The sequence below is a fragment of the Desmodus rotundus genome, chromosome 4, assembly GCF_022682495.2.
Source record: "Desmodus rotundus isolate HL8 chromosome 4, HLdesRot8A.1, whole genome shotgun sequence".
In the NCBI taxonomy this organism is placed as follows: Eukaryota; Metazoa; Chordata; class Mammalia; order Chiroptera; family Phyllostomidae; genus Desmodus; species Desmodus rotundus.
The window spans coordinates 51,990,179-52,018,078 of record NC_071390.1 but is presented as its reverse complement, the minus strand read 5'-3'; the positions used below and the strand labels follow the sequence as shown (position 1 = coordinate 52,018,078).

General features: G+C 41.2%; 1 protein-coding gene across 6 annotated transcripts; it reads left to right on the top strand.

Moving 5' to 3' along the window:
* Nucleotides 1–27,779, top strand: ANXA7 (annexin A7). 6 transcript variants are annotated; one of them, XM_024561173.4, is made up of 15 exons: nucleotides 69–153; nucleotides 4,840–4,901; nucleotides 10,313–10,367; nucleotides 12,109–12,313; nucleotides 12,767–12,868; nucleotides 13,422–13,486; nucleotides 13,894–13,959; nucleotides 18,068–18,170; nucleotides 18,380–18,474; nucleotides 21,067–21,180; nucleotides 21,420–21,590; nucleotides 24,272–24,442; nucleotides 24,521–24,596; nucleotides 25,674–25,786; nucleotides 27,355–27,779. In XM_024561173.4, the coding sequence occupies exons 3-15, from the start codon at nucleotides 10,314–10,316 to the stop codon at nucleotides 27,475–27,477; spliced, it is 1,458 nt and encodes a 485-aa protein (XP_024416941.1). In that variant the 5' UTR covers nucleotides 69–153; nucleotides 4,840–4,901; nucleotide 10,313; the 3' UTR covers nucleotides 27,478–27,779. The 6 variants fall into 6 exon arrangements, with proteins under 6 accessions (XP_024416940.1, XP_045051961.1, XP_024416941.1 ...); XM_024561172.3 differs by lacking the exon at nucleotides 4,840–4,901 and having other exon boundaries at nucleotides 1–153; XM_045196025.3 differs by lacking the exon at nucleotides 4,840–4,901 and having other exon boundaries at nucleotides 97–153; nucleotides 12,053–12,313.
* The last annotated feature ends 121 nt before the right edge of the window (nucleotides 27,780–27,900 follow it).

Genomic DNA, 27,900 nt, shown 5'->3' with positions numbered 1-27,900 from the left:
CTCCCTCCCGCGGCCCCAGGGGCGTTCCCGGCCGCGGCGACGATCCTAACGGGCTCGCGCGGCGGCCCCCGGCGCCCCGCCCTCCCCGGGCCCGCCCCGGGCTCCATCTTGCCGCCGACTGGGTTGGGCTGTGACGCTGCTCCCCGGTGTCAGGTGAGGAACGGCGCCCCCTGCCCTTGCCACCCCCCGCCCCCCTCGGTCACCTCGGCCCGGCCCGCTCTGAGGCCCGCCGTCCGGGAGATGGCGGGGCCCCGCTTGCGTCCCCGCGCCAGGGGACTGTGCGGGGGCCTGTGGGCCTCCCGGGTGGCGGGCGACTCGGTGTGAGCGGCTCGGGACCCCAGCGGCCCGGTGGGCGCGCTTTGGGGTGGGACGGGCGAGGCGGCCGCCCGGCGGCAGGAAGCGGGACGTCCTGCTCGCCAGTTCCCTGCGGCGCCCGTCGGTCCGGAGATCGGACGGAGGAGCCACGCCCGGCGCGCGGGCAGGTGGACCGCTGGTGGAGGGGCCGCGGGCTGGCGACCGCCCAGCTCAGTGGGCCGGGAGGAAGGTTGAGCGGGGAAACCAATGAGCGGCTCCGAAACGGACGTCTGGCCGGTGACGAGACTTGCCGGTGACACAGCAAATTCAAGGAAACTTCGGGAATTCGTACAGCGCTTGGTAAACCCTAGGACACAGTGCGTACGCCTGAAGTTGTACTCTGGGTCAGGTTTCCTATTCTTGGAACCCTTCTAGGAAATACCGTTCCAGGTGTGATTCCTATTCCCCCAGCAGCAGCAGCAGCAGCCCTGTGCCAACACTTCTCGGATCGAGGGAAGTGGCTGATGTCCACTATAAAGTGACAAATGGGGAAGAAATCACCCAACTGCCTTTTAACTACCTAGCTTTTCCAGCTGATAGGGAACCTATCTGGTAATCTATCCTAATTAGATAATGAGTGTAATGAGTTTATCAGTTTGGGAAGGAGTTTCAAGACTGGATGGGCAGGTGTAAGAGTTGACCACTGCGAATTTAAGCATCTTATCATTGCTCCCTGGTGGTAGCTGTCCACCTTGTCCACGTAGAAGCTAGCCACGCCTCCAATGCTTTATCCAAGGTCCCATGCCGACTGATTTAATAGGCCCTTCCCAACCGAGGAGCAGGTTTTGGAAAATTGTATCTACTGTTGGCCGTCGTCATTCACCCTTCCTGTTTTCCTATTTGTTCCTATTTATTTCATAAATTTGCAACAGCTGCCTCTTGTGTTCCTGGGCTTCATGCCATCTGTGAGACTCCCATAGTGAGTCCCACCCCTTTCGATAGTTGACTCATGGGGTGGAGATGGTTTGGAGAACCAAGAATGATTCTTGTCTTTTAGAGGTGGTTGTTGAGGGAGAATAAAAAAGAAGAAAAGCTCTGGCTCACCATTGTGGTCTTACTATGCCTTCGGCAAAATGAGTAATATGTTGAGTCACCGCAGGGTTTGTTTAAGCTTTTTACAAAAGCTTTTAAAATCTGCCTTTTGAATATATGGTATATGCCCGATTCCAAAAGGGTTAAAGTTAGATGGAAAAGTAACTGCCCTTTTCATTATGCCCCAGCTCTCCTTCCCGAGGCAGCCACTGTTTTCCTACTTCCCTGAAGAGACTTTCAGGGGTATCGTCTATGTAGTCAAATAAATGTATTTTTTCAACATATGGTTGCAAATTACCTATGCAGTTTCTACCTTATTTTTTCTTGCCACTTAATAGGACTTAGAGATGATTTCATATATAAATAAAAAAAGAGCTGCTCAGTTTTCATAGTTTGATAACACTTCATTGTATGGCTGTCCATAATTATTGTTTTGAAATTATACTTTATTGATTACACTGTTACAGTTGTCCCAAATTTTACCCCTTTGTCCCGGTCCACCCAGCATCCCCCACTCCCTCAGGCAATCCCCACACCATGATTCATGTCCATGGGTCATGCACATAAGTTCTGTGGCTACTCCATTTCCTGTACTGTACTTTACATACCTGTGGCTATTCTGTAACTACCAGTTTGTACTTCTTAATCGCCTCACCTCTTCACCCATTCCCGCACACCCCCTTTCCAACTGGCAACCATCAAAATGCTCTCCGTATCCATGATTCTGTCTCTGTTCTAATTGTTTGCTTAGTCTGTTTTTAGGATTCAATTGTTGATATGCACTTATTGCCATTTTATTGTTCATAGTTTTGATCTTCTTTTTCTTAAATAAGTCCCTTTAACATTTCGTATAATAATGGTTTGGTGATGATGAACTTAAATTTTTTCTTCTCTGGAGCTCTTTACCTGCCCTTCGATTCTAAATGATAGCTTTGCTAGGGAGAGCAATTTTGGCTGTAGGTCCCTGCTTTTCATGACTTTGAATATTTCTTGCCAGTCCCTCCTAGCCTGAAAAGTTTCTTTTGAGAAATCAGCTGATAGTCTTATGGGGATTCCCCGGTAAGTACCTAACTGCTTTTCTCTTGCTGCTTTTAAGACTCTCTCTTTATTTTTAACCATTGGCGCTTTAATTGTGATGAGTCTTGGTGTGATCCTCTTTGCATCCATCTAGTTTGGGACTCTCTGTGCTTCCTGGACTTGCATGTTTATTTCTTTCACTAAATTAGGGAAGTTTTCTTTCAATTATTTTTTTCAGATAGATTTCCAATTTCTTGCTCTTTTTCTTCTTTCTCTGGAACCCCTATCATGTGAATGTTGGACCTTTTCAAATTGTCCCAGAGGCTGCTTATATTATACTCATTTTTCTTCTTTTTTCTTCCTGTTCTGATTGCTTTTTTGATTCTTGCCTTTATTTATTCTATTGTTGTTTTCCTGTAAATTGTTCTTTATTTCAATTAGTGAATCCTTTTTTTTCTAATTGGATCTTTTTTATGCTGTTGCGGTCTCACTAAGTTCCTTGAGCATCCTTATAAACAGTGTTTTGAACTCTGCATCTGATAGATTGCTTATCTCCATTTTGTTCTTTTTCTGGAGTTTTGATCTGTTCTTTCATTTGGGCCATGTTTCTTTGTCTTTTCATTTTGGCAGCCTCCCTGTGTTTGTTTCCATGTATTAGGTAGAGCTGCTGTGACTCCCCTGTCTTGGTAGTGTGGCCTAATGTAGTGGGTGTCCTGTAGGGTCCAGTGGCACAGCCTCCCTTATCACCCTGGCTAGGTACTCGAGGTGCACTCTTTGTGCGAGGTGAGTACACCCTTCTTTTGTACTTGAGCCTTAATTGCTGTTGGTAGGTCCATGGGAGGGATTTACCCAGGCCAATCAACTGCAAGATTGGCTGGGAACACTGTGGTCACCAATCAGCATCCTCTGTGGAGGGTCAGCTGTGCAGGGTCAGGGTGGTGGTGCTCCAACATGATCTGTAGCTGTCGACTGATTGTGAAGGCTCTGGGGTTTCCTGGGTGGTGCCAGCTAAGGTCAGCCCACACCTGTGTTCTCTTCCCAGGGCCACTCTGCCCTGAACTGTAAAGCAATCTGCAGATGGCTGCTACTTGTGCTGGGCTTGGAGGCTCCCAGGGGAAGCCAAGCTGTCAATCTTGGCTGGCTGCTGCTAGTGCTATTCATGGGGCCACTTAACAAGAAGTATGCGGGCTAGGGGTTCAATGAGGCCAGCTGTTGCTTGTTTGAAAGGATTTAGGATTTGTGAAGCTGGAGCCAAGACCAGTCATTCATCTGAAAAAGCCACTGTTAACACCTTGGGCGGGCCAGCTGTAATTGGGTGGGATCCTCAGGGGATCTCCAGAGCACCCAAACAGTGTTAGCCAGGTTGTTGGAGTCTCAGATATGGTACCTGCCTTCAGGATCTGTGTCTCTGTGGGGGGAGGGTTCAGAAGAGGGACAATGGCATCTTCCTGCCTTTCTGGGAAAAAGCTGCCCCCCAGCTTTTGCATTGATGCCAGACATTTCAGTTCCTCCCTATATGCCACTGGTGCCTTTCAAGCTGCTGCCCCGGTGCTGGAGCTCAGAAGGAATGAGTCTGAGTAAGTTTATGTGTGGGTTCTTTAAGAGGAACTGCTTGGGCCTCCAGAAGTTTCTTCCACTGACTCAGTCTTTGCTGGTTTTTGCAGCCAGAAGTTATGGGGACTTATCTCCTGGCACTGAAACCCTGGGCTGGGGGGCCTGGTGTGGAGCTAGGACTCCCCACTTCCGATAAGTCCCTCCTGAATGTTTATCCAGCACACGTGGATGAGGGACCAGCCCAATCCCTGTCTGTGCCCCTCCTGCCAGTCTGGATGGATGTGGTTTCTTTACTTCCATAGTTGTCAGACTTCCATTCAACTCAATCTTTGACAGTTCTGAGTGGTGATTGCTCTATGGTTTAGTTGTCATTCTGATGTGGTTGTGGGAGGAGGTGAGCCGTGTTTACTTACCCTGCTCCATCTTGACTGTATGTCCCCATAATCTGTTTAAAACTCTTAATGCTGGACCTCTAGATTTTTTTAACCTTTTTGTTTGTATTATAAATAGTGCTGTGATCAGTAGCCTTGTACATATATATATATATATATATATATATATATATATATATATATAGCATTTGTGCAAGTATTTCTATAATGGAATTGTGTTTTAGTTCTTTATATAATTACATTCCTCAAATGTACCCAAATGCACTTTCTTAAAATTGCATTATATATTCTCATATCAGATAGTCTTTATTTTCATTATGTTTTGTTGACATAATTCCTTTAGGTCCTTAAAGACAAGATTTAATAATCATAGAAATAGGGCTTTGGGATGATTCCTGAGATTTAGAAATTAAGTTCCTTATGTAGCCTTTGGTACTGTAACTGCTTGTTGCCTTTAACATTATTCCTGTCTCTCCTAAATTATTTTCAGATTTCCTCTCCTTTTTTTTGACCCTGACATCTTTTGCTCTTGGTCCATTTGACTGTTTTCAGGTATGGTTGTCCCTTTACTTCGTATACCAATCAGGCTTAGGGGAGAAGAGGCAAAAAAAACAAAAACAAAAAAACACCCATTTTAGTTTGTTCCTGTTTTTACATCCAAGACTTAGGATACCAAATAACTACTTTAGAACTGACTGGAACAGTTTCTGTAATTTCTTATTATCCTTTTATTAGCTTATAACTTGGACTCAATATATGCCCGTTCATTCTCAATTTAGCAAGTGTTTAGCTTCTATCCTGTGCTTATGTCATAAGGGACACTGTTGTAACTTCAATTTATTAGCTCATTTTCCTATATTTTTTACTCAAAAGGGAGGATACTTTCCCCCTATCCTTCTACCAGCACCTAGGAACAGCTTGTATTACATAGTGGGTTTTTACTACATACATGTTGAGGATTTGTTTGGGGTCTTGATATAAAAATAATACAAATTATTTACAGCCATGCTGGGGAGAAGAGCCAAAACACATGTTGAAAAAATTAGCCAATTAGTTGGTGGGTCCAGAGATGCCAAAATATTCTAGTATGCAAATACTCTTCACAGACTCGTAGCATGAGCGTCATCTGGAAGCTTAGTCAAAAATGCAGCATCTCAAGCTTTGTTTCAAAACTACTGTACCAGAGTCTACATTTTAACAAGATTTCCCAAGTGATTCACACATATATTAACGTTTAAGTACTGTTTTATCCAGTACATTGTTCAAAGAAGAGAGAGGATTTGAGCTGGATGGGTGAGGAGAAGTGAGCGAGCTCAGGCTTGAGGGCCAGGTCAGTTAGTGATAACAGCGGCTGGAGCAAAGATGTGCAGAGAATGGTTCACGTGGTAGAGATTTCGTATTGGGAATTAGGTGTTGGTAAGAGTTTTTTGTTGGGTTTTTTTTTTGTTTTTTAAAGATTTTATTTATCTTTAGAGAGAGGGGAAGGGAAGGAGAGGGAGAGAAACATCAATGTACGAGAGACACATGGATTGGTTGTCTCTCACATGCCCCCAATCAGGGTCCTGACCTGCAGCCCAGGCCTGTGCCCTGACTGGGAATTGAACCAGCAACCTTTTAGTTCACAGGCTGGCAGTCAATCCAGAGCCACACCCGCCAGGGTGTTAAGAGTTTTTAATTGTTAAGAGTTTTTAACGGATCGAGATGTTTCTCCCGCACACTTCCGCATTGATGTTTCTCTTCCTCTCTTTCTCCTTCTATTCCCCTCTCTCTAGAAATGAATAAATAAAATATTTTAAAAATATTTTATTGATTATGCTATTACAGTTGCCCCATTTTCCCCCCTTTATTCCCCTCCGCCCTGCACATCCCCTCCCACCCACATTCCCCACCTTTAGTTCATGTCCATGGGTCATACATATAAGTTCTTTGGCTTCTCCATTTCCCATACTATTCTTACCCTCCCCCTGTCTATTTTCTACCTACCATTTATGCTACTTATTCCCTGTACTTTTTCTCCCCTCTCCCCCTCCCCCACTGATAACCCTCCATGTGATCTCCATTTCTTTGATTCTGTTCCTGTTCTAGTTGTTTGCTTAGTTTGCTTTTGTTTTGGGGTTTTTTTTTTAGGTTTGGTTATTAATAACTGTGAGTTTGTTGTCATTTTACTGTTCATATTTTTTACCTTCTTTTTCTTAGGTAAGTCCCTTTTAACACTTCATATAATAAGGGCTTGGTGATGATGAACTCCTTGAACTTGACCTTATCTGAGAAGCACTTTATCTGCCCTTCCATTCTAAATGAAAGCTTTGCTGGATAGAACAATCTTGGGTGTAGGTCCTTGCCTTTCATGACTTCAAATACTTCTTCCCAGCCCCTTCTTGCCTGCAAGATTTCTTTTGAGAAATCAGCTGATAGTCTTATGGGCACTCCTTTGTAGGTAACTGTGTCCTTTTCTCTTGCTGCTTTTAAGATTCCCTCATCTTTAATCTTGGGTAACTTAATTATGATGTGCCTTGGCATGTTCCTCCTTGGGTCCAACTTCTTTGGGACTCTCTGAGCTTCCTGGACTTCCTGAAAGTCTATTTCCTTTGACAGATTGGGGAACTTCTTCTTCATTATTTGTTCAAATAAGTTTTCAGTGTTTTGCGCTTCCTCTTCTCCTTCTGGTACCCCTATGATTCGGATGTTGGAATGTTTCAAGATGTCCTGGAGGTGCCTAAGCCTCTCCTCATTTTTTTGAATTCTTGTTTCTTCATTCTGTTCTGGTTGAATGTTTGTTTCTTCCTTCTGGTCCACACCATTGATTTAAGTCCTCGTTTCCTTCCTGTTACTGTTGGTTCTCTGTAGATTTTTCTTTATTTCACATAATGCAACCTTCATTGGTGCCTTGGTCTTTTTTATGCTGTTGAAGTACCCAGTGAGTTCCTGGAGCATCTTGATAACCAACCAGTGTTTTGAACTGTACATCTGATAGGTTGGCTATCTCTTTGTCGCTTAGTTGTATTTTTTCTGAAGCTTTGAACTGTTCTTTCATTTGGGCCATTTTTTTTTCTGTCTCGGTGTGCCTGTCAATGTAGTAAGGAGTGGAACCTTAGGTGTTCACCAGGGCGGGGCAACCCACATTGTGTTGTGAGGCTGAATGTGGGGGAGGGGGGTCCAAGAGGGAATGGTGCCGCTTGGCTCTTGTCTCTGCCAGATTTCAGTCACTGCCCTCACTACCCACCAGCAAATTGGGCCCTCCTGGTGCTGATTCCCGAGTGGGGGGGGGGGGTTGTGTACATTCTAGGACCCTGTGGATCTCTCCAACGAACTGTCCTGTGAGGTTGGGAGTTTGTCCTGCTGCCACCTCAACCCCCACAGGTGTTTTCAGTCAGAGGTTTGAGGCCAGGAGCCCTGATTGGTGTGGTCTGTCTGGCTCCCTAGTTTTTCCTCCTGGTTTACTTGCACACGAATGTGGGACCACCCACTCCACCAGCCGCCGCCTTGCCCTGAGTCCTCTCCACCCGACTGCCCAAATTTGCCCCTCCTACTGGTCTGGATGAATGTTGTTCCTTTATCTCCTTGGTTGTTGGACTTCCATACAGTTCGATTTTGTCAGTTCTGGTTGTTTTTTGTTTTTAAGTTGTTGTCATTCTTTTGGTTGTGTGAGGAGGCACAGTGTGTCTACCTATGCCTCCATCTTGGCCGGAAGTCCTCGTCTGAATAAATAAAATCTTACAAAAAAGTTTTTAATTGTTTTTAGGAATCTTGTTGTCGGTAACAATATAGGTGTTTATTTCTATTAATTTCCTATGGCTGCTATGACTAAATTACTACAAACTTGATGGCCTAAAAAAATAGAAGTTTATTTTCTCTCAGTTCTGAAGGCCAGAAGTCCAAAATCTAGCACTGGGCTGAAATCAGGGTGTTGGCTCTGGGGGAGGATCTGTTTCTTGTTTCTTTCAGTTTCTGGTGACTTCCAGTTTCTGGCATTCTCCAGTGTCAGCCTTCTTGGCCATAGTGCCTTCCCCTCTTCTATTAAATCTTCCTCTGCCTCCCATTCATAAAGACACATGTGACTGTGTGTTGAGCCTCCTAGATTTCAAAAACTGGTAAATGAAGAGGAAAAAAAATCAAACATTGTATCTTTCCTATATAGGCGGTACTTCAGACAAATCATACGGTTGTTAAGGGAAATTTCTCAAGAAGTATTCCGGATAATAAATGAAGAAGGAATGATAGAATTAGATCTGGGTTGATGATCAACCACAAAAAAGAGACACAGCTGGTCATTATGATATAAGTACTCTTGATATAAGCACTCTACACAAAATACCTGTTGACTATTCTTGCTAACAAAAGTAACCTGAATCTCATCAAGCTTGTAGAGCTGACTACTAACAGGAAGTAATTATTAAAGAATGTTATGGAGATTCAGTGAGCAAAACCCAGATAGATAGTGGTAGATTTCAGGACAGACTACTGTCAACAAAAAAAACTGCAAGGAAAAATAAGAGAGGGGAAGCTTATAGACTAAAACAGAAATAAGAGGCACATGAACAAATTTTTAAGGTAAAAAATTGGTAAATGCCTGTGGTTTAAAAGAGTTCTTGCCTTTAAAAAAAAAAAGATTTTATATATTCTTTAGAGAGAGGGGAAGGGAGGGAGAAAGGGAGAAACACATGATTGTGAGAGAGAAACATGGATTGGTTGCCTCTTGTAACCGCCCTGACTGCAGGCCAGACCCACAGCCCCGGCACGTGCCCTGACCAAGAGTGGAACTGGCCACCTTGTGCTTTGCGGGATGATGCCCAGCCCACTAAGCAGTACTGGTCAGGGCAAGAGTCCTTGTCTTTTTACACATAATTTATTGAAGTCCTTATTAATAAAAGGATATGATGTCTGAAGATTTGCTTTAAGATAATCAAGGGAAGGGTAGTTGTTGGGGTACAAATGAAATAGGATTAACCTTGACTTAATAATTATTGAAACTGAACATGAAGGTTAATGGACATTTATTATATTAGGTTGAACCACAAGACATTTTTTTGTATGTTAAAAACAGATGAATTTCAGTAATGCCATGTAGTTCAACCTAATACTGTTCTCTCTACTTTTAAGTGTTGAAAATTTTCTATAATAAATAAAGTACAACATAAAAAAGACAATAAAAATATTTAAAAGACAATTGGAAATTTTAACACTGACACATTGATGATATGGCTGTATTTTTATAATAGCCCTGTTAATTAAAAAGTTATGTTTTTAGAGCTGTATACTGAAGCATATGTAGATAAGATGGTAGAATGTCTAGGGTTTGCTTCACAGCAGCCCAGTGGACTGGTGGGGAGGGACAGAATATTGAAAAAATAAGATTGGCCGTGAATTGGTAATTATTGCAGCTCAGTTATGAGCCTGTGAGGTTTCTTATCTGTTATCTTTATGTTTTAATAAGTTTGAAATTTTCCAAAATCAGAATTTTATAAAAATAAAGCAAGCCAGGGTTAATTCAGGTATGTATGTCTGCAGAATGTTAACTGTTAGTCATCATACCACTGTTTTTCACAATGCGGTTGTATCACTGTATAAGAGGATTTCTATGGCACACGGGAAGTATTTTAACATATATTCATTTTAATGTTACCTTCTCTTGTGACAAGAAAACTATTTCATGCTTTCCATTTATGGAAGTGATATAAAGCAACCTGAAGTGAAAAATAATTGACTTAGAGAAAAACAGTCCTTAAATAATTGTGCTGATAGTATTCAGAGCTGGAACATTTTCTGTGCTGTACTGAACCCACTGGCACCGATGATGAAGTGAAGAAGCATTTTGTCAGCTTTGCCTTTACCCCTAATATCCACATTTGAATGCCAGACTCTTTGAAAGAAGGTGTATTTTGTGTAAAATCTCTTGACAACATCTAACTATGAAGGTCTTCACCCTTATAAGAAATCACAGAAGACACTTTTTATTGTTACAGAATGTCATACCCAGGCTATCCCCCCACGGGCTACCCACCTTTCCCGGGATATCCTGTAAGTATTGCTACTTACAATAGGAAAATAGCCTATATTTTTGGAACAGGCGTTGTATAGGGCTAGCGCATGACACATCCTACAGATACGCTAGAGCAGAGGTCTGACGTGGCCACGCGGGGAGGCAGACCCAATGTTGCTAGATACTCTGTGTCTTCAAGTACAGCAAGGAATCTGGATTTTATGTGAAACTGCCCCAATCTTTAAAATTGGGGAATTAATTTTGTAAGTGGTAAATGCTGTGTGATCAATACAACATGTGTGAGCTAAATTTATCCCAAGTCCCTGGTTTTTAACTTTTGTGTTAGAAGGTTTAAAATAATTAAGAAGGACTTGACTCAAAGATAACAAATTGAGGTAGGTTAGAGGGCCCTTGATTAGTAGTTCTGGGACTTTTAGTGTTTGGAGTATATTTTATAAAGGTGCTATCAAGTTCTGTCTGTTGATGTCTGTACTATGAGGACTGAACTTACAGCTGAGGCACAAGTAAGAATCACGCATTTCCGTGTTATACGCAAAGTATGTAGGGCTTCTTTCTGACTGAGAGAATAGAAAGAAGGGCTTACAGATTAATGATAATGTTTGTGGCCTTATGTAAAGCGAGTATATAGCTGGATTTATCGTGGGGGAGATGAGGATTATGGGTGTGTTCCCAGGTTCCTGTGTACTAAACAGGACTCTGGTGATCATTTCAGTCAGTGTAGGCTAATTGCTGAAACAGATAACCCAGGCATCCCAATGACTCACACAGTGAACACTCATTTCTTCCTTCCTTCAGTCTCCTGAAAGTCAGTGGGGGTGGGGAGAAGGCTTTGTTCCGTGTAATCTTGTGAGTTCCCAGGCTCCTTCCAGGTATTGGCTCTACCATCTTCGAGCCCCTTGGAGTGCTCCGCTGGATCCTCTGCTTCCAGCTGCAGATGAAGGAAACAGGAGAGCAGAGGATTTGGCAGGAGGTTTTTAGGGGCCGGGCTGGAAGTGGTGTGTATTACTGTGTGCACACTCATTCACTGGTAGTAAGTCATGTGGTCCTACCTCACTGGAAGGGGGTCTGGGAAGTGTAGTCTGACTTGGTGGCCAGGGAAAGAAGTTCAGGGAACACACAGCAATCTTTGCTGCATTTAGACGTTGTCTGGTCTGAATTGATGCCCAGAATTTCATACCTCCTGTGTGACTCAGGTCACCTTTTATTTTTAGTTTTTAATTGATTTTAGAGAGAGAGGAACATCGATTTGTTGTTCCACTTATTTATGCGTTCAGGTTGTTTCTTGTATGTGCCCTGACTGGAGATCGAACCCGCGACCTTGATGTATTGGGACGGTGCTCTAACCAACTGAGCTATCTGGCCAGGGCCACTTTTTTCCCGCCCCTATCGTGCAACAGGTCCAGGTGTGTAGCAGGAGAGCTATGAATTCCTTACTTTAGGGTAGAGAGATGGATCTTTGTCTTATTTCTCGGTGCTAGGAAATTGAAGGAACTAATGAGCTTTGTTAGTTGTTCCTGAAGGTTTGGAAAGAGCCTGGTTCTTACTTCCAAATAGAGAAACTGAGTTCTGACAAACAAGTGTCCTGAAAAATATAGTATATTGATAAACTAGGATAAGACACCAAGACTTCTAATGGGGCTTTTAATATGTAATAAAAGAACAAGCTAAACATTAACAGTTATTTGCTTGTTCCTTTTTTTAGATGGGTCATACTTCTCTATGATGGCATTCATTTGAAAATGTTTCCTGTTTTTTCAGCCTGTGGGTCAGGAGTCATCTTTCCCCCCTCCGGGTCAGTATCCTTATCCTAGTGGCTTTCCTGCAATGGGAGGGGGTGCCTACCCAGCAGCACCAAGTAGTGGCTACCCAGCAGCTGGAGGCTACCCTGCCACAGGTGGTTACGCAGCCCCTGGAGGCTATCCTGGTGCCCCACAGCCAGGAGGAGCTCCATCTTATCCCGGAGGTGAGTTATGGGTTGAGGAATTTGATGGTTTGGGGTTGCTACAGGGCTTTCCCTTCTTTCCTTTATCCTTCTTCTTCCTGCTTGTTCTGTATGAGATCAGAATAGCATGCTTTCTACCTTAGACAGCAAGGACGGAACTGGCAAGATACAGGGATAAATGTCCGCAGGGGGTCTGACAACTAGGAGCAAGCTCAACCATTCTGGTGTGAAAGGAATTGGAAGAAATCTCGTAATAAAGGACCAATACATAACAGTTTGATTATTTGTAAACTTAAGAAGTGAGTAAGGCATTTCAGTTAGCATGCTTGTAATCTTTGGGATAGCCTTGTCCAAAGAGGGGGAAAAACGTAGCACCTTGGTAGTGTAAGTTAGTAAGGCAAATGAATGAGGTAAAATGTTAAATCCTGAGAACTGTCACTAGAATTTATTTATTCTTTTCTCTTGTTCCTCCAGGCCAAGGCTTCGGAGCCCCACCCGGCGGAGCAGGCTTTTCTGGCTATCCACAGCCACCCGCACAGTCTTACGGAGGCGGCCCGGGGCAGGTCCCACTACCTGGTACGTTCCAGGTGTCCAGAGAAAACAATAGCATGGCGTTTGAGTTTTTCAGCTGCCATTGAGAGAACTTTATGTCTGGGATAGTTTTCTATAAATGTTTATGCTGAGTTCCTCTATAAATAATTTTAAATACATAGTTTCATGAACTATATTAATTTAATCAGTAAGATGGAAATAAGGACCCACTTTTTCAATTTAAAAAAATGTCCCAAAGCCAAAAAGCACAGCCTTCTCTGTTCACTCCTACCACAGATGAAACGACCCCCAGAACTGTGCCCTGACATCCTTTCCAGATGGAATCAGAATTTAACTTGTTTCAAGTGTTTTAGAAAAAAATATTATTCATTAGGATATTATATGTAGGACATGGCATATTTTAAAAGGTTCTTATGATCAAAGTTTGTTTTAGATTTAGTAACTTATACTAAAAAATTATCCTAGTGAGTAACATAATGTGAATGTTCTTATATATTTTCATATTAACAATAGCCAGTGCTGTTTTGAAAAACTAAATCACCTAAGACCTGTTTGCTGTATGTTTTTAAACATGTAGGTGGCTTTCCTGGAGGACAGATGCCTTCTCAGTTTCCTGGAGGACAAGCTCCTTTCCCTAGTCAGGTATCTTCGCTCCTCCTTTTTAACTGTAGTCTGGGTAACTGCATAATGCCGAAGAAGAGCCCCGCTCCGTCCCCACAGAGGTTTTCATGGAGCAGATGAGATTGTCTGTAACCTCACTCAGGACTTTCAGCTTTGCTTTTAATACTCCATGCTCTCCTCGGTTTCTCTAAGTAGTATCCTGATGACTTCGATAAGACAAATATACGTCCCTTCTCACATATGATGATACTTATACAACTTTTTCATAGAGATTCACTTGGGCTTTAACGTGGGTTTTAGTTCTTTTTTTCTCTTTCCTCACTGTTATAAATATGACCTTGGGGGACTGGGTTATTGGTATTTTGTCAGTGTGTTAATGAAGTGTGGTTTTTCACTTTTACCTTTATAACTTTTCACTCTTCTTTCAGATCAATACAGAGTCCTTTCCTTCCTACCCTGTTTTCTCTCCTGTTTCTTTGGATTATAGCAATGAAGTGAGTAAGGCTTTCTCATGGTCACTAATTACTGGGTCCCCTACACGTGCCTGCCTTTGTTTCTGGTTTCCTGTGTATTTTTCTTTCACCACTTCCTGAGGGCTCACCAGTATGTTTCATCTTTATGTCCCTCTAGCACTTGGCAGGGCTTTAACCACAGTAGCTAATTAATTGTCTGTTGAATTGATTTCTCAGTAGCTTCAAAAGGTCTCCTGTATGTCAAATCTTTGCCCCACCTCTGTATAGCTCTTTGGTTTTATTCATTGTCTTTTTAATTCTTTATGTCTTATGCAAGTTACTAGGAACATAAGCAATGTACTTTTATGCTTAACTTTATCTTAATTTTAAAATTTATTTTTATACTGTATGTTCATAAAAATCTAGCATTTTCAAGCTTTTTTAAGGCTGGGGTGGGAGAGGGATTTCAGTACTAGAAGAGAAATGCCTTAGCCATTTTCTGGCTTACTTTCCTGATTTGAGGAGTTTGCGTTCCAGAGAGATTAAGAACCTTGTCCAGAGCCACACAGCTAGTGAAAGACAAAGCCGAGGCTGTGTCCTAGCAGTTCTGGCTCCCAGACCAGAGGTCTCCCTGTAACACTGTGCCGCTGTGCTGACAGAGCAAATGATGTTCCTCAAAACACTTCATCAATTGTTTTCACCTTTTTTTTTGTTGAAGTTGATCGTTAGTCATATTGTAAATCTGCAGCTATTTTAATCATTCCATTAACATTTAACAGTCTTATACCCCTCCCACCACCATAGTCAGCACTCTGTTGTCCATGTCCATGAGTCCTTTTTCCTTTTTGCTTGATCCCTCCACCTCCTCACCACCACCATCACCCACAGCTGTCAGCCTGCGCTCCATCTATGAGTCCGTCTCTGTTTTGTTTGTCAGTCAGTTCATTGGATTTCACTTGAGTGAAATCATACAGTATTTGTCTTTCTCTACTGGCTTATTTCACTTAGTATAAAGTTCTCCAAGTCCTTCTGTACTGTCGCAAAGGGTGAAATCTTCTTTTTTATGGCCAGGTAGTATTCCATTGTGTAAATGTACTGTAGCTGTTTTATCCACTCATCTACTGATGGACACTTGGGCTGCTTCCATGTCTTGGCATTTGTAAATAATGCTGCAGTGAACATAGGGGTGCTCATGTTCTTTAGAATTAGTGTTTTGGGTTTCTTCTATATATTCCCAGAAGAGGGATCGCTGGGTCAAAAGGCAGGCCCATTTTTAATTTTTTGAGGTATCTCCATACTGCTTTCCACAGTGGCTATACCAGTCTGCATTCCCACCAACAGTGCAAAAGGGTTCCCCTTTTTCAACATCCTTACCAGCACTTCTTGTTTGTTGATTTTTTAAAATTTTATTTTTAAAAAAGATTTTGTTTATTTTTAGGGAGGGGGAAGGGAAGGAGAAAGAGAGGGAGAGAAACATCAATGTGTGGTTGCCTCTCATGTGGCCGCTGCCAGGGACCTGGCCTGCAACCCAGGCATGTGCCCTGATTGGAAATTGAACCAGTGACCCTTTGGTTCACAGGCCCATGCTCAGTCCACTCAGCTAAACCAGCCAGGGCCCTATTGATTTATTGATGATAGCCATTCTGACAGGTGTGAGAAGATATCTTATTATGGTTTTAATTTGGATTTCTCTGACGATTAGTGACATTGAGCATCTTTTCATAGGCCTATTGGCCATCTGTATGTCCTCTTTGGAGAAGTGTCTATTCAGGTCCTTTGCCCATTATTTAATTGGATTGTTTGTTTTGTTGGTGGTGTTTTTTAAGTTCTTTAAAAATTTTGGATATTAGCCACTTATCAGAATATATCGGTGAATATGTTCTCCATTCAGTGGGTTGTCTTTTTGTTTTGTTGATGGTTTCTCTTTTTTGTGCAAAAAGTTTTTAGTTTTGTGTAGTCCCATTTGTTTTTCTTTTTGTTTTCTTGCCTGGGGAGAGATATCAGATAGACTATTGCTACAAGCAGTGTTTGAGATTTTACTGCCTATGTTTTCTTCTAGGATTTTTATGGTTGCAGTTCTAATATTTAAGTCTTTATCCATTTTGAATTTATTCTTGTATGTGGAGAAAGAACATGGTCTAGTTTCACTTTTCTGCACATACCTGTCTAATTTTCCCAACACCATTTATTGAATAAACTATCTATAGCCCATCGTATGTGCTTGCTTCCTCTGTAATTAACTGATTATAAAATGTGGGTTTCTTTCTGGGCTCTCTATTCTGTTCCATTGATCTGTGTGTCTGTTTTTATGCCAGCACCAGGCTGTTTTGATTCCTGTGGCCTTAGAGTATAGTTTGATATTAGGCAGCATGTTTCCTCCAACTTTGTTCTTTCTCAGGATCGCTGTTGCTATGCGGGGCCTTTTGTGGGTCCATATAAATTTTTGAAATATTTGTTCTAGTTCTGGGAAATATGTTGTTGGAATCTTGATAGGAATTGTGTTGAATCTATAGATTGCTTTGGGTAGTATGGACATTTTAATGATGTTAATTCTTCCAATCCATGAGCAGAGTATGTGCTTCCACTTATTTGAACCTTCTTAAGTTTCTTTCTTCAGTGTCTTATAATTTTCTGAGTACAGGTCTTTTACATCCTTGGTTAGATTTATTCCTAGGTATTTTATTCTTTTTGAATAACTGTAAATGGGATTGTCTTCTTAATTTCCCTTTATTATCATTCATTATTGGCATATGAAAAATAACTGATTTCTGGATATTAATTTTGCATTCTGCTGGGACCCTGGCTGGTGTGGCTTGGTGGATTGAATGCCAGCCTGTGAACCAAAAGGTCATTGGTTCAAGTGCTGGTCAGGGAACATGCCTCGGTTGTGGGCCAGGCCCCCAGGTTGGGGCATGTGAGAGGCAACCATGTTTCACATCCATGTTTCTGTCCCTTACCTTCTCTCTAAAAATAAATAAATTGTTTATTAAAAAATATATACATAGTCCCTATTTTACTTTCTGGTTTATTTCCTTATAAATTGTATTGAGGAATATTAATCACTTTCATTTTGTGCCCCCCCCCTTTTTTTTTGGTTAGAAGTTTAAGTAACAGTGGCAAGGTTTATTAAAGCAAAAAGTAAAAGTCCACTCTCAGATAATAAATGTCTAGCCTGAGTACTAAACAAAAGATAAAGAAAGTCCATTCTCGGCGAGAGACCGAGAGCTGGCAGTCTAGAGAGAACACTGTTTCTTAATGTGCAGTGTTTTATTTCATGTCTAATAATCAGGGCTCATAGAGGAAATGAAGAGATAGTAACAAAATTATATTGCTTATTGAACAGCTCATTGGGCAACTCAATGTTCTACTTTACTAAAGCCATTATTATATTATTGTCTTTAAATCCAACACTGCCACTCATTGCACACGATCCAGGGATCATCTCTTTTTTTCTGCCTATTCTACCAAGCAGGAATTTCCAAATGGAATTTGAAGGTTCTCAATCTTCTTATAGTGGGTGGGATTCAAGGACATTATATAGCCCCTTATTATTCTTGATTCTTGGTATCATCTTCTATTCCTCTCCTTGCCTCTAAGCATATCCTGTATCCCAAGGAAGCCCCCTTAAGGAGTACCAGCTGGGATTCAAGGCATAGGAAGAATGTGACTAATTCAACAAGCTTAACTGGTGTTTGGCTGGCTGTTGGCAGGATGGAGATAGGTCTTTCCTTCCTGTTCCAGAATGAGCCCTGATAACAAAATGCCCATGTCCCTGCCCTAAAACCCAAACACTGGCCTCTTTACCTAAAAGTTTTGACTGGGGAAGTCTTGAGTTGTCATCTTGTCAGCAAAGAATCCTGACTTGGATTTTTATTTTTATTTGTTGAAGTTTTTATGAGTTTATTTGAGCCAACCTTGAGGACATATGCCAGGGAGCAAAATACCAAATGCTTCTTGAATTTTTATTTTTAATTTTTTTTTTAATTAAAGACTGAACATTTTTTCATATTCCTTTTTTTCAATTTTATTGAGATACAATTGACACATAACGTATTAGTTTTAGGTGTGCAACATGATGGTTTTGTGTATGTATCTTTTGTGAAATAATTGCCACAATAACTGACTTGGACGTAACGCCTCTTGTTCTCAGCCTGCTGCGATGACTCAGGGAACTCAAGGGACAATTCGACCGGCTGCCAACTTCGATGCTATGAGAGACGCAGAAATTCTTCGTAAAGCCATGAAGGGTTTCGGTAAGGAAAATAGTTTTGTCTTATTTATAATAAGTTTAAGTGATTAAAGTAAAAACAAGCTTTATATCATAAACCACGTTACGTGTCAGCCTGTGTGCACAGACCTCCATTGAATGTGGTACCAGCTACCTCGTGAGCATCTAAGAGATGTCCTCAGGGAGCTCCCATCACAGGCTTTATCCTGACTTAAACGTGTGTGGTTCTTTCAGGGACAGACGAACAGGCAATTGTGGATGTTGTGGCCAACCGTTCCAACGATCAAAGGCAAAAAATTAAAGCAGCTTTTAAGACCATGTATGGAAAGGTATTTTATTTTTCCTTGAGTGAGCTGTGAACCCTGCATTCATGTCAGGTTGGATACTATTGTTTTATCAGTACTAAAGGAACCAAATAGATACAGCCACATTCCAGAGACTCCAGGAGTGGTGTATTCATTATTTTTTTCTCTTAGAAGCCTTTGTAATTCTAGAGTAGTCTTTGGTCTTGCAGTCATACCTTAGACTGTGTCCATGTGATAGATGTTCAGTAGAAAGTAGGTTATGACCACAGTCACGATCAGTAGCTTTGTTCTCGGTCTTCCCCTTACAGTGGGATTCAGGGGCTCCTAGTGTATCCTTGCCTGTTCTTGGGCCTTGGCATCATCTTCCACCCCTCTCCTTCCCTCTGAACATACCCTGTATTTATGATTGTACGGACCTTCTTGCCATTCTCCACACACACCTTTAAAAAAGTGATCTTTTTTATTTTTTTAATTAAGATTTTATTTATTTATTTTTAGAGAGAGGGAAAGGGAGGGAGAAAGAGAGAGGGAGAAACATCAATGTGTGGTTGCCTTTTGCTCATCCCACACTGGGGACCTGGCCTATAACCCAGGCATGTGCCCTGACTGGGAATCAAACCAGAGATCCCTTGCTTCACAGGCCAACACTCAATCCACTGAGCCACACCAGCCAGGCCACACCATGATCTTTTATGTGTCTGCACTTGGTATGTGCTGTTCTCTTGGCCTAGAACACCTTTTTCTCTTTTCCCCACAGCAAACAACTTCTCCAGGATTTGGTTTAAATTGGCTGCTCTGTGAAGTTTCTCTCATTGTTCTGGGCAGAATGTAGCTGCTTCTCCCACTGTGGTCCCCTAGCACTTTGTAAAACCTCTACTATATCTGATCTCACCGTCCCCTCCCCAAAACTCTGAGCTCTCCTCAGGCAAACCACGTCATTCATATTTGTCTTTGTACTGTGTTTATAGCACCAAGTACAGGAACAATAACAAGCACCCACTTAATATTTGTTGAATGGATGATCTGCGACTAAAGCTAACAAGATTCTGTGGCTAAAAAGTGTCATCACTTCTCAGCTATAAAGGGAAAACTGGGTATCATGCATTTGCCATTTACCTTGGAATCCTAAAAATATCTTAACATCCTCTGGATCCAGTTTATTTTTCACAGAATGGGAGTTGAGGTACATCTGTTGGCCCCACTTTGCCTATTCTACTCTGCCTTTCCCTTTCTGCCCAGCCTAGATCCACATCTGTAGGCTTAAGGCTGATTAAACAACACAAAGTCTGTATTTCCTTAGGGCTTAATGTCAGACTCACTTCTCTCATGAATTCATATTACGAATTCCTTTAGTTCCTAGATAGTCTGTGCTACGTATACCGTTCTGAATTTTCTCGTATATCACTTCAGAATTAAAACTAAATTCACACCTATTTTCCTTATTCCCCAGCCAACTCTTCTCTTAAATTCCTACTGATTAATAAAAATACTGTTCTTCTAGGCTGCATGGCCTTCTGTGATTCCCATTCTTTATCAGTCAGTGAATATTTATTCAGTGCCTCCCACACTCCTGACACTGCTTTGTTCTAGCAACTGATTATTGACTGTGTCTTATTGATAAAATATGTAAAGGGCCTCTTTAAAAATGTGTCTTGTACCTTCTGTTTAATTTTTTAAAATAATTTTTTAATTTTTCAATTACAGTTGACGTACAGTATTATGTTAGTTTCAGGTGTACACATGGGGATGAGACATTTCTGTAACTTATGATCACCCTGGTCAGTCCTGTACCCACCTGACACCCTACGTAGTTTTTACACTATTATTGGCTGTTTTATCCCCTATGCTGTACCTTACATCCCATGACTATAATAGCAACTTCTTAATTTGTACTTCTTAATCTCTTCCCCTTTTCCGCCCTCTTCCATTGCCAGCACTGAAGTCCAAGCCTTTGTTCCTTCCTACCTAAGTATTCCAGTAGCTTAAATGTTCTCGTAGCCTCTGTCATCATAGTCCACACTGCCTGGGGTTGACACATCAATGCCACTTCCTTGCATAAAAGTTTCCAGTGGCTCCTCCAGCATGCAGAATCTAATTCACATTCTTTAGCCTGGTGTTCAAGGTAATAACCCAAGCAGACAGTTACAACTTTGATTTACTAATCTGTGAAAACATTCCCCTCTAACAGAACTGGTTGTCTTACTGTTTCAATGAACAAGCTCTGCTTATTCTTGCCTCTATCCTAGTGATTCTCAACCACAGTTCATCATAGTCTCCTTTAGAACTTAAAACACATGCAGAGGAGCATTTGAAACCTTGCTCCCCAGTCAGATTCACCTTTGTTTCATGTATTGCTTCTCTTTGTACCTGATGTAGTGGTGGGACAACAGTAAGAATTTATTTAAGTGTTCATTGAAAGAATGAATGCAATACATCTGCTTGAATATAACACATTTTAAATGTATATATTTACTTATTTCTTAGTATATAATATTCAGATTTTAAATTTAGGTTTTCATAAAGCAATTCAATTTTATTTTCCATGCTTTCCTTTAAAAATTTAAGCAACAAAGTTTGGAGAGCACATATACTTAGTTTGTACTTGTAATTAAACAGGATTTAATTAAAGACCTCAAATCAGAGTTAAGTGGCAACGTGGAAGAACTGGTCCTTGCCCTGTTCATGCCAACCACATATTATGATGCCTGGAGTTTACGGAATGCAATGAAGGTACAGTACTATATGTCATTTTCTTTGAATATTTTATCCGATTTCAAAAAACCCCACAAATTGTGGCAGTTCTGAATTTTTAGTGACAGGTAAACCAATACATTATTTCATATCTCTGAATATATAGAGCTTTTCTGGACTGGAGGCCAAAGAAATATTTGATGGAACAGAAAGATGTAATAACTTTCAGAGATTTTATTTTTTCTTTTGTGTCATTCTCCTTTCTTTATTTCACATAGGGAGCAGGAACTCAGGAACGTGTATTGATTGAAATTTTATGCACAAGAACTAATCAGGAAATCCAAGAAATTGTCAGATGTTATCAGTCCGAATTTGGACGAGACCTTGAAAAGGACATTCGGTCAGACACATCGGGGCATTTTGAACGTTTACTTGTATCCATGTGCCAGGTGAGTATAGCGTGAAGGCCTGTGTGAGGGTGGAGGGAACATCTTTACTGCCTGTTGCCAGTGAGCATTCTTATTCCTTTTATGATTTAGTCCCCTTGGAATCCTGCCACCACTAGGAGGCGCAACACAGAACCCAGTGAAAAAATTTTTTGTAGTCATTATTGAGATTTATTTCTGTAGATTTGGCATTTGAAGGAACCAGAAATTAACCTCTTTAAGGTTATGTGGAATCAGAAATCAGCTTGAAGCTGTGTCTTAGGACGAGGACGAGTCTGTACCGCGAAGCTTAGCATTGTACTGCCACGTGAGCTGTACCATCAACTGAAGGTGTGCAGGGCTGCCGTGGAAGTGCTGTTTGGGTGAGCAATGTGTGAGGAGGGCCAGAAGTGCAGAAAAGCGTTTCAGGAGTCACAGACATACTGTGATTGGCACCTTCTTATTCTGATTCCCAAGATGTGCTGGAGAGGTGAGAGAAAATTCTCTAGCCCTGGCCAGGTTGCTCAGTTGGTTGGAGCATTGGCCCAATACACCCAGGTTGCAGGTTTGCTTCCCTGTCAGGGCACATAAAAGAATCAACCAATGAATGCATAAATAAAATGCAACCACAAAAAATTGGTGTGAGAAAAAGGAAATTCTCCAAATAGGGTATTTGGAATGATATTACAAACACACTTAGAATACTCTTGGTTTCTCTTCAGAATGAACAAATCTTTCGCCTTTTTTACAAACACACTTGTGATGAGGGTTTATTTGAAAGAGATAATGCAAAAGACTAGCACACTGATTCAGTGTCAGGAGTGACTGGCTATCCTGCTAGTGCACAAGGTTGAACAGTCTTGAAGGATCTGAAAGTAGGGGAGAGGCTCTTCAGAGCAAGGGGAGGTAGCTACAGAAAAGGTAGTGAGCTACAGGAGTGAGTGAGGAAATGAGAAAAGAACAGGAATGGGTGGGAGGAATTTGAATTTACTTACAACCAAGTAACATAGCAGGGGAATGGGTTAGCATTTGAAAAGGAGAAGAGCCCTCCCCTGTGTGGCTTGGTTGGTTGGGCGTAGTCCCACAAAGCCAAAGGTCACTAGCTCAACACCTGGTCCCGGCACGTGCCTGGGTAGCGGGTCCAGTCCCAGTAAGGGCGCCTGCGAGAGGCAACTGATTGATGTTTCTCTCTCACATTAGTGTTTCTCTCCCTCTCTTTCTCCCTCCTTTCCCCTCTCTCTGTGAATGAATAACATTTTAAGAAAGAGAAGAAAACAAACAGGAACAGATTTAACTCTAAAAAATGATTAAGACTTAATATGAGGTGCTGAGTGTCTCTCTATTCATGGTTTAAGGCCCACCCATTTTATAATGTAAAGGGATCTCTTCCAGGGACTCAGAAGGGGAATGGCTTCCTAGAAAAATGGGACTGTGTATGTGTTTGAATTTAAAGGCAATAATGTGGGAAGTTTTTTCTGAACACCTTTTTTCCCTATGTTATATTTAGTCATCCACCTAGAATACACTTCTACACATTCCTTATGCCCAGCGTTCTTCAAAAGACAGTTTCTCACCTTCAAGGAACACCCCTCCATTTTGTTCCTCAGAAAGACACCGAGGATCTTGAGGACAGCCTTTCCTTTGTGTGCATTTGCGTTTCTGTTTTTGAGAGAAACCAGCTGCCCATCTAAGCTTTGCTCCTGTTCAGGCTCAGAGCTTCCTCTCTCCCTCTCCTTCCTTCCCTCCTCTCCCAGGGGAGAGTTTGGTATACAAATCAGCAGTCCAGCAGAACTTGAGTTACTCATACCTTCTTCTAAAAAGCTCATGCATCATTTTTACTTATACATTCATAATAAATACTTAATGTTTTTGTTTTTTTAAAGGTTTTGTTTATTTTTAGAGAGAGGGAAGGAAGGTAGAGAAACATCAACGTGTAGTTGCCTCCTGCGCGTCCCCTACTGGGGACCCAGCCTGCAACCCAGGCATGTGCGCTGATGGGGATCGAACCAGTGACCCTTTGGTTCGCAGGCCGGTGCTCAGTCCACTGAGCCACACCAGCTAGGGCAATAAATCCTTACTGTAATAAGATTACACTTGGATAAAAAAAGAAAGTTCATGAAGCCTCCATGTTACATGTTCCCTTCCTTGACTGAGGTCAGAGACCTTCTGCCTTCCACGTAGACAACCTATTGGGTCTCTCTGGAGAACTCTACTACAGCCTGGCCCAAAGCAAGTGCTCCATACCTTTTAGTTGTATTAATGAATACAAAGTGGACTTAAATATAATGCATATTGATCTTAAACCCCAGCTAAGATAATAATTTCTTCCTTTAAGTGGTAGTTTATATCTCCTAGTAGAGATATTTTTATGTGTGGGGGGGGGTGTATAAATCATATATGTATGTATGTAATTTTTTAGGGAAACCTTTTCTGGTTCTCTTTAGCTCTCAAAGCCCTGACAACTTCTCATTGTAGCATAACATCATCAAACCATGATTATATATAATAAAATCCAAAGTTGCAGTGCAATAAAGTACTACTTACACTAGTGTAATTTCTTTGGAAATGAAAGCTATGCATGATAAATTTTATGTATTAATCTTTAATAAATTGTCCCTTTAAATCTATAAGTGAATAGATGGGAAAGAAAATTTTTAATAGAACTTACACCACTTCCTTCCAATTCCTGCCTTCTTCTTTTGCAGGGAAATCGTGATGAGAACCAGAATGTTAACCACCAGTTGGCTCAGGAAGATGCCCAGCGTCTCTATCAAGCTGGCGAGGGGAAACTGGGGACAGATGAATCTTGCTTTAACATGATTCTTGCCACAAGAAGCTTTCCTCAGCTGAGAGCTACCATGGAGGCTTATTCCAGGGTATGAGTTTTTGTTTTGAGATCTGGCTTCTGCTTTAAGGTGTGAAAAGATTTTAACCCCTATACATTTTGTTTGCAGATGGCTAACCGAGATTTGTTCAGCAGTGTTGGCCGTGAGTTTTCCGGAAACGTTGAGAATGGTTTGAAGGCCATCCGTAAGACACTTTTCTGTTTTGCTTTGTTTTGTTTATAAATGAGTGAGGCTTTGACTAGCTGTTCCTATTAAGTCATGATAATTGATATACCTCCCTGGAATCTGCTTCAGCAGAGGCTGGGCCACTTCCGTTTTTACATGCAATTCCCTGTGAGTGGTTGGTGGCATGATCAATTATGGTTGTTTCAGAATGATTTGATCTTTACATGTCATTCTGGAGAACTATGCAGGGATGTGTCGTAGATTGTAGCATTCGCATTGAGGTTCATGGGAAAGCACTGAGCAGCTGTGAGTGCCGCCATACAAAGCGTCATTTTGAGCCGCCCCCCTGAAACACTGCTAGTACTCAGCCCAAGCAGACCCTTTTCTCTTTTAAAATTAGAAACCCAATTTCTGGTGTCCTGATATTCAGGTATCTAATGAAATAGAAATTTTACTCTCATAGAAAATATTGGACTAAAGAGAGTATTAGTGACACATTGGTATTAGCAATTGAATGCCTTACAAATATTATTGATGCTGTCGTAATTGTAGCTAAATTAATAATAAATAGTTAGTATATCTCTACCATCTGCAGGAAAAGACTTTGCTAAGTTAGTTTTCCTAAGAGAAAATGTGTCACATTTATTATTCTTAAATCTTTGCTCAAATCTGTGTCTTCTTTTTTGTATTGGAGTGTATCTCATATCCTTCTCCGGACAAATAATATATTTGACTTCCAGAATTCAGAATTCATTATTGCTTTTAAGAAAAATACTACTAAGACACAGTTGCTACACATCTTGTCACTGTAAGGGGGAAAGTGTAAATAATCTAAGCTATTGCATCTGTGGAGAGGAGGTGGGTTTCGAGGGGTCAGAGGGTGTTTTCTAGAATTGAAAGCAGCCTGTCAGGTGCATCTACAAAGAAAGATGGATGCTGAGAAAAATCAAGGGGAAACCATTTTCAACTAGCCTCAGATTTCTGAGATGATTACACAGAAAATTGTCAAAGGCAGGTCAGAGGCCATCAGTGAAGCTGGAGCAGGGACTCCACCGTCAAGTCAGTGTTCCGTGTCTGAGGCCTCTCTGACTTGCAGTGCAGTGCGCCCTGAACCGGCCGGCCTTCTTCGCTGAGAGGCTCTACTACTCTATGAAAGGTGCCGGCACAGACGACTCCACCCTGATCAGGATCGTGGTCACTCGAAGTGAGGTGAGCCTTTCTCTTTTTGTCTGATCCTAATTTTGAATGTTGATTTCTTAAAAGTTCCTCAGTTGGTTGTCAGTCCCTGAGGAATGATGTTAAGGAAGAGCTGTCCTTGTCGCCGCCGGCAGTTGGTGAGAAGCACAGTGTGCACTGAGATCGCGCCAGGAGAGAGGCTTGCGTTAGGGACACAGACCCCTGTACTGCAGGTACCTCGGTGAAGCATCGATGCCAGAGTCTTTCCTACCTGAGAAGGTCAGAGGAGGAGAATACTAGTTTATGGCCAGTTGGAGATGTTTTTTGGTTTTCATTTTCCTTATGTAAAAAATTGTATGAAAGACCCACATAGGTTAATCCTGTTAGGTATAAAATTTCCTGAAATTTAGTATACCTTGTTACTCATAGAACTATATTTTGAAAATATTTATCTTTGTCTCTTTACCTAAATATAGCTTCAAATGTTTTCCTCTGATTTTTAAATATTTATTGGGATTTTTTTTTATTGAAAGAAAACATACAACTAAGTTATACTAAAGAAGGTAAATTGTTTTTAAAAAGACAACCAGAATAAGGTGAAAACCTTTTTTGTGTATTTGTTTTTAGACCTAAATATTCTGTGCAGGATCCTTTTTAAAAATTGTAATAAAGTCTACATAACCTGAAGCTGACATTCTGACTGCTGCTGCATGCAGTTCAGTGGCCTAAGTGCATTCGCATTGCTGTGGAACCATCACCATCAGCACTTTCCACCCGCAAGTCCATACTCATAAACAGGGACTCACCATTCTCCCCATTTTCTGGCAGCTGCCATTTTGCTTCCTGTCCCGAAGTATTTGACCTCTCTAGGTACCTCATATAAGTGGAGTCATACACTATTTGCCATGTTGTGACTGTTTTTTTCACTTAGGATAATGTCTTCAAGGTTTACCCATGTTGTATCTTGTGTCAGAATTTCCTTCCTTTTTGATACCGAATAATGTTCTATTGTATGTATCTCCCACCTTCTGTTTATCCATTCATTGGTCAATGAATATTCGGGTTGCTTCCACCTTTTGGCTATTCTCAACAGTGGTGCTCTGAACATGGGTGTACAGATATTTGAGTTCCTGCTTTTACTTTTGTGTATATGCCCAGCGGTGGAATTGCTGTATCATATGGTCATTCTATTTTATTTCATAGTTTTTAAGGGATCACCATACTGTTTTCCACAGTGGCTGCACCATTTTACAGTCTTACCAGAAGTCCACAAGGATTCCAGCTTCTCCACATCCCTGCCAACACTTGTTATTTTCTGGGTTTTGACAATAGCTATCTTAGCAAATGGTTTTTAAATGACTAGTACTTATAGTAGATGAGACTAGTACCACTCTTACCCAGTGTTTTTACAGAACAGTTAATCAGATGGGTGATGCTAGCACTAGTACGAATACCAGCTATAAAATGTCAGTCACTTGGTGTTATTTTCCCCTCTGCTTTATTATAATTAGGATCTTTTCACAATCAGAGAATTCTAATAAACAGCAGTTTTCTTTTGACAGCTCTTTTCTAACATCAAAAATGTCATCTCTTGCATGCAGATTGATCTTGTGCAAATAAAACAGATGTTCTATCAGACATATCAGAAGACCCTGGGCACAATGATTGCAAGTGACACGAGTGGAGATTACCGAAAGCTGCTTCTAGCCATCGTGGGCCAGTAGGGGGGTTTTTAAATGAATGAAGCTATTCAGAGCTTATCCGTCAAAGCAGTGGCTGACCAGCATGCAGCAATATCAACCATCATCTAACCAAAAGAGCTTTTTACTGAAGACTGTGTCAGGGTAGTGCTTGGTTTGCACATGTGGTTATTGCCTTAATGCCGATGTTCTTTTTTCTCTATATACAATCAATGTAAAGCCATATCATAATGATGTAGTATTAATGCAATATTTGTAAAGCATAATTTTCTCACTGTTATTCTAATCAGGATACCAAATTGAATAAAAATCACAGCAATCTCTAATTCTGTGTAATAATTCTGAATTTTTAAAAAGGTTGCTAAGAATTTTGCCTGCCAAAGTCCTACTAGGTCCTTGGATAGTTATAATTTGTGGTATTTCAAAACTATTACTTAAAAAAAAAAT

Excerpts from the sequence above, each read along its gene's own strand:
- ANXA7 (XM_045196023.3), top strand. The coding sequence starts at position 562 with ATGAGCGGCTCCGAAACGGACGTCTGGCCGGTGACGAGACTTGCCGGT. Across the intron at positions 13,960-18,067 it reads CTTTGGATTATAGCAATGAA|CCTGCTGCGATGACTCAGGG; the intron begins GTGAGTAAGGCT and ends TCTTGTTCTCAG. Across the intron at positions 18,171-18,379 it reads TAAAGCCATGAAGGGTTTCG|GGACAGACGAACAGGCAATT; the intron begins GTAAGGAAAATA and ends TGGTTCTTTCAG.